At 39.8% G+C, this 12,766-nt stretch overlaps 1 protein-coding gene across 1 annotated transcript in view; it reads left to right on the top strand.

Moving 5' to 3' along the window:
* Nucleotides 1-12,766, top strand: part of AGBL4 (ATP/GTP binding protein-like 4) — a gene marked incomplete at its 3' end in the record, with an annotated part of 877,516 nt that overhangs the window by 510,825 nt on the left and 353,925 nt on the right. Inside the window, exon 5 of the mRNA XM_009318724.1 lies at nucleotides 1,235-1,274. Coding sequence (XP_009316999.1) covers nucleotides 1,235-1,274 — 40 coding nt within the window. The remainder of the gene's footprint in view (nucleotides 1-1,234; nucleotides 1,275-12,766) is intronic.

The following is a 12,766-nucleotide window of genomic DNA, read 5'->3' as shown; positions in this document are numbered from 1 at the left end:
CGTTCACGGTAGGGAATACCAAGTCAATGTTTCCTCCTCAAGGACTTTTAGCTGTCACCCAGGGAATACAGTGAATGCAGTGATGAGAATTAGATTAGAAAAAGATCAATAGGGCTGACAATAAATGAAAGTAACACAGACATTGTTGAGCAGATTAGGAGAGAGAAATTAAACTTGACAGTATAATCATCAATGCCAGCTAGACACACTAATGTTGGGCAAAGTTAGGGAGAAGACAGTAAGTTAGGAAGTGCTATGGAGAAGAGGCAGGAACAGTCTGTTTGTGAGATGGGGAAAGCCCTGCTGGTGATGGAAAGCTCTCAGCTCACAGAAAGGTTGAAAAGGATGATAATAGTCCAGGAGCACAAGAATTTCAGTAGCAGGCCACAGGGAGGCAATGGTGGGGAGGCCACCTAAGGCTGGGAACATGGACTAGGCAACAGCCTTGGCTACATGTTACAGGGGAAAGGGAACTTTGGATGCACCCCACCATCATCAAGCCATTGGTGGGATAGCTTGTTCCAGGCAAAAAAAAATTCCTAACCTTCTTCTAGTACAGATTGGTTTACCCTGTGAAGGTTTGCAGCCCTTCCAGAAACCACTCTTCCGTTTAAATTTAATTATTTGCCATTACAACTGCCTGTATTTTGCTATCTGTACAAATACCCAGCGATGATCAAGTCTGGCAAGCTTTTGGGGTGAGGGATATCTGGTGGCAATGAGATCCATGGGCTGACTGCGCTCAGCATGAAAAGAAGCTTTCCTTTTATCAGTCTTGAGTTTGTCTAGATCCTCTTACACGTCTTTGAAAGGTTCACCCCAAGGCGATATAGTTGTGTTTGATCACATACAGGCTATGAGTCAATGACTGATATGAATAAAGGACTTAGAATTTCTTGTCTTGGTTCCTTGTCTTCTTCCCTGTGGAATCAGAAATCACTTTTATAAATATATCGGTCCATCTGTGCTTCTAGCTATCCATTTCAAGTATATGTTCCAAAAAAGAAATAGTAACACTTTATAAGTGCAAATAAAAACACATTAAAAGGACTGAGCAAGGGGGTTTTTTTCTTCCTCATAAAGTACATGTGGATCCCATCCAAAAGAGTTACTGTGAGCCATGTAACTTGTAATTAATTCTGCTATAAATGTCAGAACACTTACTTTGCAGGTCTAAGCTGACCCACTAAAATTAGTCCCCTTTTAACAATTTCTTTTATAATTTGTTTTTCAGCAGAAACGGCAGCTTGACCTCCTGACAATAACCAGCCCTGGTAAGTGAGCTCTGCTGCATGGCTCTCTCCTTTTTCTTAAAGAGATGGTTGTCTAAATGTGTTTTTTCCCCTGTCTCCGACATGCAAAATGAAAAACACTGTTCCCCAGAAAATCTTTCACGTAATAACAAGTGACAGCTATATTGTGCTTGGCAAAGCCCCGGGCAGTTATCCGTTCACAGAGCTGCCTCTTCAGACCTTTACTCTATGAATTTGAGTGCTGATATTTCTTTAAGCCTCCTGGGGTTACAGTTAGCGGTATGTCTGCAGGGCAGATGCCCTCGAATTCACAATGTGTGTTCAAGTATCACAGAAATGCAAGTTGGACTTTCCTTGGTGGCAAACGTGAGCAGTTCAGGGAGAAAGGAGACAGTGGCCCTCTGTGTGCGTGGTGGGAGACAGGAGGTCCAGGCTTAGGTCTGGAGAACCGCAAAATAGGTCAGAAAATATTTAGCTAAAATTAAAATGCTCTAAATGATCTGCTTCATAACGGCTTTTGTCATTTGCCTATTGAGGAGATAAACCAAAACGTGTTACACGGGGAAAGTGTTGGGCTCTTTGGCATAGTGAATTTTGAAGGTCTCAGCACCGTGATTGAAATGCAGGTCGTTTGGATAGTGCTTCTCTTTGATCTCAGCTCTTAAGGCTGGGTGGCTTTTAATTTATTGCTATTTTTCTGGCTCAGTTTCTTTCCGTTAGCTGCTACAGAAGTTTGCTGCCCACCAGCTTCAGATGTACACCGTGCTTGAACGGTGCTACCTTTTGGTTAACTTTTTCAATTTTTCAGATGTATGTACGTATTAAGCTTTCAGTTTGGCTTTAACTGGGACTAATGAGTTCTGGCTTTAACTGGGAATAATGTGTTAGCGAAATGAACAGGTGTTATGGGAAGTGAACAAAATGTGACACACATTTGCTTGGATAACAATTTTGCATCAATAATTGTTCTGACACTCTAAATGTAGATATCATCTGTGACATGGTTTCTCCTTCACTAACCTTGTTAAAATAATAAGAATTAAAATAAGGAGGAGGAACACTTTGTTGGGACAGATGTTTGAGGCTATTGGCAATTGCATCACATTTTTGCATGTTCACTTTTCATGCAGTTTGCAATTATGTTAATGTATGCTCGGGGCACTTGCTGATAAAAGCAACAATACAGTGTGATACAGCCATTGTCACTATTCTGACTGTAACTTCAAGGACAAACATGGCACATTTTTCATTTTTCGTATCTTCAGCATTCCCTATTTCTAGAGGAAAAAGAAAAATATCTCTGAAGGTCTTAATCATAATAAACACTCAGATCTTGGATAAGGGCACCAAAGTCCACATACTTTTTTTTAATAAGAGAAAAGGAGGCTTGGGGACCAGAATAACTTAATATGAGACTTTTCTGTAAAACCAATTTATGATACCTTCCTCATAATTTCAGATACAGTATTCACTGGAACAATGAAAGGGTTGACTAAGTTGAGTTTATGCATAGATGTGATCACAGTAAGTAGCTATCGCTTCAGATCTCTCAGTTTAATACAGCAATCTACTAAATCAACACAGCAATTAGTTGGAAGGATCAAAATAGCTAAATACTAAACCAGCTTTCAATAACTGCACAGGTAGACATACTGCACTAAAAGGGGGGAAAAAAGCTTTCCATAACATGCATTTTTTCTGAAATGCAAGTTTTACCCTTTGACATTTAGCCAGAAATCTATGATAATTGGCTACATAGGGGAAAAAAAATAATATTTGTGCCATGGTTATATAACTGAGTGATTACTGTTCTGCTTTCAGTAAAGGCATTTTGAAAAGAAGCCTGTTGCTGGATCAGGCCAAACTTACTTGAGAGCCTAAAGCTGAGATTTTTCAAAGAGGCTGAAAGAGTTAGGCACTTAATTCCTAGTAGGATTGGAAAACATCAACCTGTGGATTAAAGGGTCTAGTTTGGGCCTTACAAATACCAAAAAAAAAAAAAAAAAAATCATAGTCTTGAGGCTTTTATCTATCTTCGGAGACTGCAACTTTTAAATATTTCATTCTGTGGGTCCTAGCTCTAAGATCTGACAACAACCACCTGCTTTTACAAAGTCATGATATTGTTTATGTTGGCTAAGATCAGCCATAATCACTGTCATCCCTTAATTTACTGATTCAAATTAGGGACTGGGCTATTTATTTGCAGCTGTTAATCCTTTGGGAGTTGTTCCTGTTCTCCACCTTGTCGCAGGCAGGCAGCCTTCATTTGTGGTGGAGGTCACTCAGCCTTATTTATAGTATGAAAGTCCTCCATGTCTCACAAGCGGTATCAGCCACCAAAGCCTTATTGCTTAATTGTAAGAACAGACAAAGGACTTCAAAACCAGAGGTCACCTCTGTGATTTGCACTTTTGTCATGACAAATACCATCTTTCTTTTGTGTGTGTGTGAAATTCTCAGACCAGTTTTTGTACGTTTAGTCAAGAATAGCTTGGTGATCCCTTGCAAGTATTACAACAGCTCTTCTCCCTGTGCCACTAAAAAAATTTCCAAAAATTGATCAGCCAATTAATGAGATTAATTGCAAGGTAAAATAATGCCATTAACGTCAATAAAGAGCTGTTGAGACACAAGTGCCAAAACATTCAAAAGAGAGTTTGTGGGATCACAGAAACCTTAACGTTACCTCGTGCAGTCGCGCTATTTCCCCTGGCCGTGGTTGTTGCACGATTCCCCAGGAATCACGGATGGGTAGGAAGCAGTGCTTATTCCTCATGCCCTGAATCCCCACCCTGCCCACGCTGTGCTGAGCCCACGCTGTGAGGGCGACCCGCTGCTGCCTCTTGCCTTACTCCAGATGCTTGACTTAAAAGCACATTTGTATGTTAAATTGAACAGGTATAGCTCATTAATATGTAACCTGGACTGAGGGCACTCTGGAAAAAAATGGGGAAGAAAAAATAAAAAGGAGAAGGAAGAAAAGCAGAGGGTGAGAGCTGCAGCTCCAGCTACAGATTCTGTATGCAACATACAGCACCCCTAAGAAAACAGCTATGGAAAGCTCCACAATGTGCCCCAAACTGGAGGAAGTCTTTGCTTTGCTGTGGGTCTCCAGAAACAGCCAGACACAAATGATGCATAAGCTGGGAGCGAGCCAGACTCCCTCATGCTCAAATATATTCCTTTGAAGTAACCGACACCCATGTAAAATGTGGAGAGGAGTTCACTGCTCTGCCTTACTGCTGAGTAGCTGGAGGAATGTTAAGTTAAATTTATCAATGCTCTCGCCACACTCCTTTCTTCTTGCCCCTTGACATGTGAGTTACAATTAGACTGTAACGCGCTGTACGGTTCAGGGTGCCGGAGTCGGAGCTGATGTGCGCAGTGGGGCGGGGGAAAGATGTTAAAAATTCATTAGTAGCTGGCAGGGACGTGTTGGCAGGGAGTGGGACATAATGAGGTTTAAGTTTTGGTAATTTAAATTTTCTTTAAACTTAGTTTTACCTCTGAATTTGATCCAAAACATTTCCTTAACACTTCCTCTAGTTGACTTTGGGTTTTAGAACCAAATCTTCAGGTGGTTTAATTTGGCCTGGCTGCACAAAGGAGCTGAGGATCTGCCCTTAATTTCTACATGATCAAGTTCTAGTAATGCTTTGAACATGCACCATACAATCACATCACATTTTGTGGTAACCACTCAATAGTTGCAAATAAGATATCCCTGTTTCCATAGCTTTTCCATGGAGACAAAGCTTTTTGCATCTCCTGTGTTTACAATAATAATGCAGCTTTCCAATTTCTCTTCTCAGTAAGGTAAGTTCATCTCCCACTGAAGTATTTTTTAATTATTGATACCATAAATGGAAGTGTGTTGGAAACTATTGGCTTTGAAAATAGCTAACATGTGATATTATCCAAGAACCATCAGGAAAATTCTTTTGAAATTCTCTTTGATTCAGCCGTCCTCAGGGCTTTATCCTTCTCTACCGGTCTCTCTACTGCCAATTTAAAATAACATTCTCTTGAAATCAGTGCAATGTTAGGAGAAATTCATCAGCACCGTAGGTGCATGTTTCCCAGATGTATATAAACGTACTACATTTGGCAGCAGTAAATTGATTGCATTTAAAAAACCTGGGGTAGTTGAATATTCCATAGTGCCCAGCTTGGCTACAGCATGGAATATAAAGTATTTTGAGTTTCTTTCAGCTCTGTTTTAGGTGAAATAAAGTAAGAGCTGACTCCATAATTCCTGCCTTTTGATTTACTCAGATTTTCCTCTGACCACATTAGAGGTTTACATGCAGGGACGGAGTAAGATATTCCTAATCTCTGTGGAGCAGCACTAAGATTTGATCAGAAATGTTAATGAATTTGTGTGTGCTTCCCCCTAATAGTCAAGCTCTTACACTTTCAAACAGGGAAAAAAGATTGATTTTAAAAGTATTTATCAGACCGATCTATGTGGTGAAATATTCTCTCCCCCCCCCTTTAATATCGTCAGTGCTGCATGCTCTAAAAATGTCTCCATTTCATAAATTTGTGATACACTGCTCCACTGAATTCTTTTAAGGTGGCTTTAGTTTCTGCCATACATATTTTACTGCCTTAAATTATAGATATAGGAGTGTTGCCTAGTTAATTTCCTCTGGTTAGGAAAATATATTTCTACTCTCCTGGCATTGCATAAAGTGATATGTGGGATTTGCTGTATTTTTTAGCTGATTTAAGTTTTGCATTTCTACATATTACTGCTTATGAGATCTCACATAAAACCATGTAAAGGAAGGAGAAGTTTTATAGTATATTTGAAAGTTTCATTTAACTATAAATTCCACCACTAAGCCCCCCTACAAGACTTTTCCATTACCTTCCTGGATAGTCTGGCTATCTACTTCTTTCTAATTGAAGCATGAAAATAAAATGAACTCAAAGTCATGAAGCTATAAGACAGGTATTAGTAAAAATGATACAGAGTAATAAAATGTGACAGAAAGTTGTTTGCTGCTAAAACTCGGGTACTATTTTTGCTAGTCCTTATTAATTAATAGTACATTGATTTTGGACTAAGTATGTGTCAAGGGATAGCATCTGAGTTTTTAAACAGCCTAACATAATTACTGTTCGTGTTTGTTAGTGAAGCCTCACATGCTATTTTATTTGGAAAGGTGGTGGAGAAAATAAATTACTTACCTTTCCAGTAATAATTGAGTCTTTTAATGCTCAGTGATGGATAGGAGTGAAACTATTTCTCATATCACTAAGACACTGGATGTTAATCCACCCATTTGCCCACAATAATGTAAAATAACTTGTGGAGACAGTACCTCCTTGCTCAGGAAGGCAATAGACCCCAAATGGTTTATTTGAACCCACAGTACAAGAATTTCTTTACCATACAAAAAAAATATATATGCTGAAGTCTCAGCTCAAAGTGAAATTCCAGTGTTGTCAGTCTTAGCTGAACCCTAAAACTACAGGATGAAGTTTCTTCTAGACTTGATGAAACTTTAGCAAGATGAAGTACTAACAGAGAGCAGAGAGAAAACATGAACTTTTTTTTTTTCGTGCCACTAGGTTGGTTTCAGCTGTCCTGAGGCTAATTAGGAAATTTGACTGTATCCAATTCCTCATCTTCACTGTATCTGAAGAGCTGTAAGGATTTCCATTTGCTGTGATAAGGAGAAGTAATAATGTTGCTTGTAATCACTTATTCGTGCAGATCAGTACCCTTCTAATTCTTACTTATACCTCTCCATTTGCCAGAATAACAACTGCAGAGGTGCTACATACTCATGGAATGGTGTTGCTGTTCCCACTGTCTTTTCCCTGCACAGGCAGTCTTCGCTCACACACAACATGTCCCAAGAGAATAAGTCCACCCTGATCTTTCTGCCTCTCCCCTGACCTATCCCCATCTGTCTCCCCAAATACCATCTATATCCATCTCAAATATCAGTTTTGAAAACTACTGAAGTGACACTTTTCTGATCCAGTAATGAAACCAGAATTTTTTCCATTTAGTTGCAAAATATTTACTTTTAGGAAGGTTGTTTCATCCCCACCTTTGCATTTAAAAAAATTGACCTTTTTTGGATGCATGTAGAATAAGTGATATTTGCGAAGTCAAAATAAGACTGCAGAGAAGATATTCTAAAGGCTAATCCATTACTTTTGAAGAAAAATATCAAGCTTTTCCACAATACCTTATTATTATTCTGGGTCACCATGATGTTTCCATGCACCTTGGCATGTCCCTTTAATTGGATCCTTACATAGGAAGGTCCAGCATAGTTGCATTGAAAGCTGACATTTCTAACTAACTGACCTTTTCAGGCCCAGTGATACTCCTATAATGATTATCCTCTAGCATTGTTTGGACACAATACCACATACTTCACAGCACATAAAGAATATGTTCTTTGAGAACTATTCAAAATGCCCAATCTCAAGTTAGCAAAATGAGAAAATTGGGTGCAAACATTCATCAGAGTGTTATTGTGCAGGTATCGATTTGAATGCCCTTTCATTTCTCTGGGAAAAAGTGTTGTATTATAGAGCTCTAAATTAACTTCTGTTCTGGTTTTTTTTTTTCCTCAGTACGTATAAAAAGGTCAAATTCATTCATAAGGCTGAATAGATTTGCAGGATATAAGCAATAAGATAGCAATCAACCTTCAAATAACCTTTAAAGAGACAGTATCTTTTCTTATGAACAGTAATTGATCTGCTCATTAAGTCACTGCATACTCTTTGGGGCTCACCTAGGCAAAAATGTATAAGACCTGTGACAAAAGGATGTCAGCTAGAACAAACCAGGAATAAATCCTCATGTGGAAATACAAATATTTTACGGGTTTTGGAGGGTATAACGTTGATGAAAGGATTGACATTGCAATGCGAATTCCTTGACTTGACTGTCATAAGGCTGAGTGAAAAAGACATAGAAAAGACCTCGAAGTGTGAATTTGGTATTAGTGAGGACGATGATAGCATGTTCACACATGCCCAACACCTGAATACATCTTCAACTTCCCTTCTGAATTTAGTGGCTAATATGGGAGGGTGATCATTGCAGTTTGCCTCCGGTCGGTGTATGTATAGGGGGGGTGTACGTATAGGGGAACTTCTGCAAGGGAGCCTGCTACACTTCGCGTCTGGCTTGCCACTGTGTATTGCAGTCCCTCTTTTAAGAAAAGCCAGATTGCCAAGTAATGGCTTTCTTTGCACCATGAGTGCTTTTTGCATGTATGAGGGGCTAATCACCTCTGCCTATGCAGAAAGAAAACCTGCGTCCAGCTCGCTGTAGTGTCGATTCCCCGACTACAGCCTGCTGTAACCTTCACACGATCCTGGGCTGTGTCTCTGCAGCTCTTCTTTTTTTTTCTGCTGGAAATTTTTTCAAGGAAGCACTATTTAGACAGAGACTCGCTTAAAGAACTGGGATTGTTGATTTAAGATACCAATCGGAAGATTAGTGTTCTGTCCATGTCCGTATTTCATTTCTGCATGTAAACCCATGTTATGTTTTTAGTATTATTTTTATGAATTGCACATACGCTGAGGACTATCTGTGCATAATTGATTACAAGGAGTTGTCTTGGTTTTTATCTTTGATCAGAATTTTCAGAAGCAGCAAGTATCCCAGGTGACAAGGCTTTTTATGTTGTAAATGTTTGCACATAATGCTTTCTATTTTACTTCACAATGTGCAGAATGAGTGTCTGGCTGATTTAGAGAGAGTGAAAATGAGCAATTCTGTGCACAGGTGTATTGTGCTCCTTCTCTTTTTGCGTAAGCTTGAGGAAAACTTAAAATAATCTCTTTTTTCCCCTCAAAAAAAACCCACTCTTTCTTGAGTATCAGATTTTTTTAGGGAGAATGGAAAGCTTCTTCCTTTTTAATGAAATTTTAATTTGCAAGGGCATCTGTATGGAAACAGTCTTTTAGGAATATTTTTTTTTGTTTAATTCTCTGCTGAGTGACCTGAACAAGAGTTAGTGAAAATCAGTGTATTAAATATCTAGAAGACAGCAGAGGATTATATTGACACTACAAAATGGAGTACAGTGCAGAAATGCATGAGCTAGCAGAGACCTGAATAGCAGAGCTGTGCAGCTCGCAGCAGACTCACCAGTGTGGGTCCAGATGCCAACAAGCCATGTTATCTGGGTGCTATGCCGAAGATAAATAAGCCTTGACTCTTTTTCTTTTCTTTTTTTTTTTTTTTTTTTTTTTTAACTGGCTTTAGGGTGCTGTCGTTCCAGTGCTGCTGAATTGCACCTGGACCTGAACCTTTGCTTGTGACTTTTTTTTAACCTAGATGGGCACATACAGCCAACTGTGCTTCATTTCTGTTTTAGTAGCACCCATGTACCCCAGTCCACAAGGATGCCATTGTGCTGGATGCACAGTGTGACACCAAGCTGCCCCTGAATAGTTGGGGACTTAAATAGATAATGCAAGGGGCAGTGGGCAGGAAACATGGAAAAAGAATGTCAAAAATAAAAGATGATTTTAATAGAACTGCATTTTATTTTTGAGAAGCTGCCCACTACTGTCTTTGTTCTTCTAGACTCCTGGTCCCTCTTTGCTACCCCTTTCCCTTAATCTCCGGTGTAACAGCAAATGGCAAAACAGTGATGATTATACAGCTACAATGGATGGGACTGAGGAATAGGGGAGCTGGAACTGCACAAAGGACTTTTCCTTAGCTCATTTGTTTCTAAGAATTGTCAGTGGTCTCATTTTTTTGGTATGCAGAACATTTTCTGTTAAAGCAGTCAGCCAAGGTCACTGGGAAACCCACAAGAAAGGATAACCTAGAGCCTTTATTATTATTTTGAGCTTGTAACTTGAAGGCACAAAGGAATTTTTAGGAGAGATTTGAATGGGGAAGGTGTGATGGTTTTGTGGATTCAGACTGAAAGTGCAGGATAGCCCATGGTGGAAAAGCGACTTGTTCATCACACAGCTCAGTGCAGTATTGGAGGGAGTTACCTGAGATGCTGCTAAATGAGATAACGTGAGTACTGTTAGGCAGTAGTATCACTGCAGTGTCCTTAAAAAGCAGGTTAAAGGAAGGTGAAATACTGTTTTAACACCACTGTCTGCTTCTGACGTTGCAGCTAGCTGTGGTATCTGTACAAGATGCTGCACTGGACCATGTAGATGTTGTGAGTGCCAGGACAGAGAGTGCCGGCAGAGGAGCAAGGCACAGGAGGGGAAGGGACACAAGGCAGTATGGGGTAAGGGCTGCAGTGGGGCCTGGGGAGGGCAACATAAACCGTAAAGTTGTATTTGCTGGGACATACGAATCAAAATGAAAATAAGTGTGTTCGAAATATCTAGGAGACAGCAGGTGATTATATTATTCTTGATGTTTTTATTATATTACCTGCCCTGTTACACAGCTGCATCCATTGTCCTTATCCTCTGGGGACTACTGGAAGGAAGAATCATCTGTGGAGACCCCGATTTTCCTGCCCATACTCAGGGCAGTCTCAGAGCTGCTGTCATCCCCTGTGCTAACCCCGCCTGCTTGCTGTTCCTCCCAGGAACTGTGAGGGTGCAGAGCCCGTGGCTGGATGCAAAAAGAATCCTCATCTGGTCACTTTGACCTGCTGCAAATTTGCTTTGGGATCTGATCCAGAGCACTTAAGTTGCCTCTTACTTGGTCCAAACCCCTAATTGTTATCAAAGATTTGACAAACCTGACACCAAGAGCAAGTTCATGCACTGCATTAGCATGTGATCCTGAACTGAAACCCCCCACTCCAGTGGATGGGCTTGAATTTTGTTATTCAAGCATTAAAATAGCCTTCTCTAGACAAGAAAAAAATCCTAAATGGTCTAGTTTGAGTACCTGGGGCAGCTGTTTTGGGCTCTGCGCTGGGCCACCGCCAGTAGCACGGCCAAGCAAGATGTTTCCATGCCTCTGCCCCCCCTGCAACCAGGCACGGTGATCACCTCTGCCGTAGTGTTGGCTTTCACACCGGCAGCGTGGACACTTGTGGCATCTCAACAAATGCCTCCTGAAGCAGGAGCCATGGTGCTGTGTGCGTTTGTACCTAGCTCAAATAGAGATGCTATATAATAGCGCTGCTACTAATAAATATAAACCGTATAGATGTCAGGTTGCCCTGAGAATGTATTCTCCCCACAAACCAGGTGGCTCTACTGCGGTGCTCAGGAATTAACTGCAGGAGTATTACTCTCTTAAGGCTTTGTGTTATAGTTCTGTTTTCTTCACCTTTAACCCCACAATGGATTATGACCATACTTTCTCTTATAACTAAATGCTCTTCTGTCCTTTGACAAAACAGATTTGTGTCTTTTCATAGCTTTCTGTAGAGGGCTAATAATACATGGGAAAGCTTTACTGCCCACAGGAGACTTTGCCTGGCCGTAATAATAAGAAATGCTGTTGAAAAGTCATGATCAATGTTAATTCAGTTATTTTTCATTTTCTTTTTTTATAATGAAATCTTCTACTTTGTGCATTTTATCCAGTGCTACCCCATGAATTGCTCGTTGGAGAGAGGGGTCATTGGTTATAAAAATGAGTTCTTGTTGTTTGTCCTCATACAAAAGTAACTGCAATACTTTGAAATGATGAATTTAAAGGAGAAAAAAAAGTGGAATCTCAGATGTACAAAAGATGTAAATATTGTTTTCCAGGTTTTATGGTTCCCAGATGCCTCTTCTAATTGCATAGCTAACCCTGAGTTTATTAAGTTATTTTCCAGAGTCAAACTCATTTGTAAACACGTCAGAATAAAAACTAAATTTAAAAAAAACAAAACCTTTGGATTAGAATTCTGGAGTGATAAACAAACTAATTTGGAATGTATTTGCATGTAATTTACATGTGCCAAAATAGGATTGCATGTGGATTGTAAATACAGTTTTTGAATCTATTTAACATTACAGAATAGCACAGAAAAAATTAATTGTAGCTTAAAAAAAAAAGGTTAAAATAATAAAAAGATGGCTTAAAATGGCCCATGTTTGAATGTGATTCAATGTGCAGAAACTGGTGAGGAGAGATAAGCACGCAGAGAAAGCTGTAAATTCTAGCAGCAACATCTGTAGTAGTTAGAACACTATGTTTTATAGCAATCCCTTACCTCCCCCCATGGACATTACTATGGCATGCAGTATATTTATTATTCACTTTCTGCAAGAGATGTCTTCATAGCACAGCCTTAAAAATAAGGTCTGTTTCCTTTCTTTTAACATTCAGACTTGTTCAAAGATAATGCCGTCAGCTTCCATTTGAAGTATCTTGCCCAGTTTGGCCTGTACACTTTGGCAGAAGATAACAATTTATAATTATCCTGCTTATTACAGTGGTACCAAAGGACCAATCAGCAGGTAAATCCTCCACTTTGCTAGGTACAGTCTCCATCTGGAGGAGACCTGTTGGTCACTGGTGCCTGCAAATCTTCCAACCTGAGTAGACAAGGCAACTTTAGAGAGGGAGGAGAAGGTGATGCAAGCCGGTG

Source organism: Pygoscelis adeliae, unplaced genomic scaffold (assembly GCF_000699105.1).
Source record: "Pygoscelis adeliae isolate BGI_AS28 unplaced genomic scaffold, ASM69910v1 Scaffold82, whole genome shotgun sequence".
Taxonomy (NCBI): domain Eukaryota; kingdom Metazoa; phylum Chordata; class Aves; order Sphenisciformes; family Spheniscidae; genus Pygoscelis; species Pygoscelis adeliae.
The sequence above is the reverse complement of the archived record's forward strand: the minus strand, read 5'-3'. Positions and strand labels throughout refer to the sequence as shown.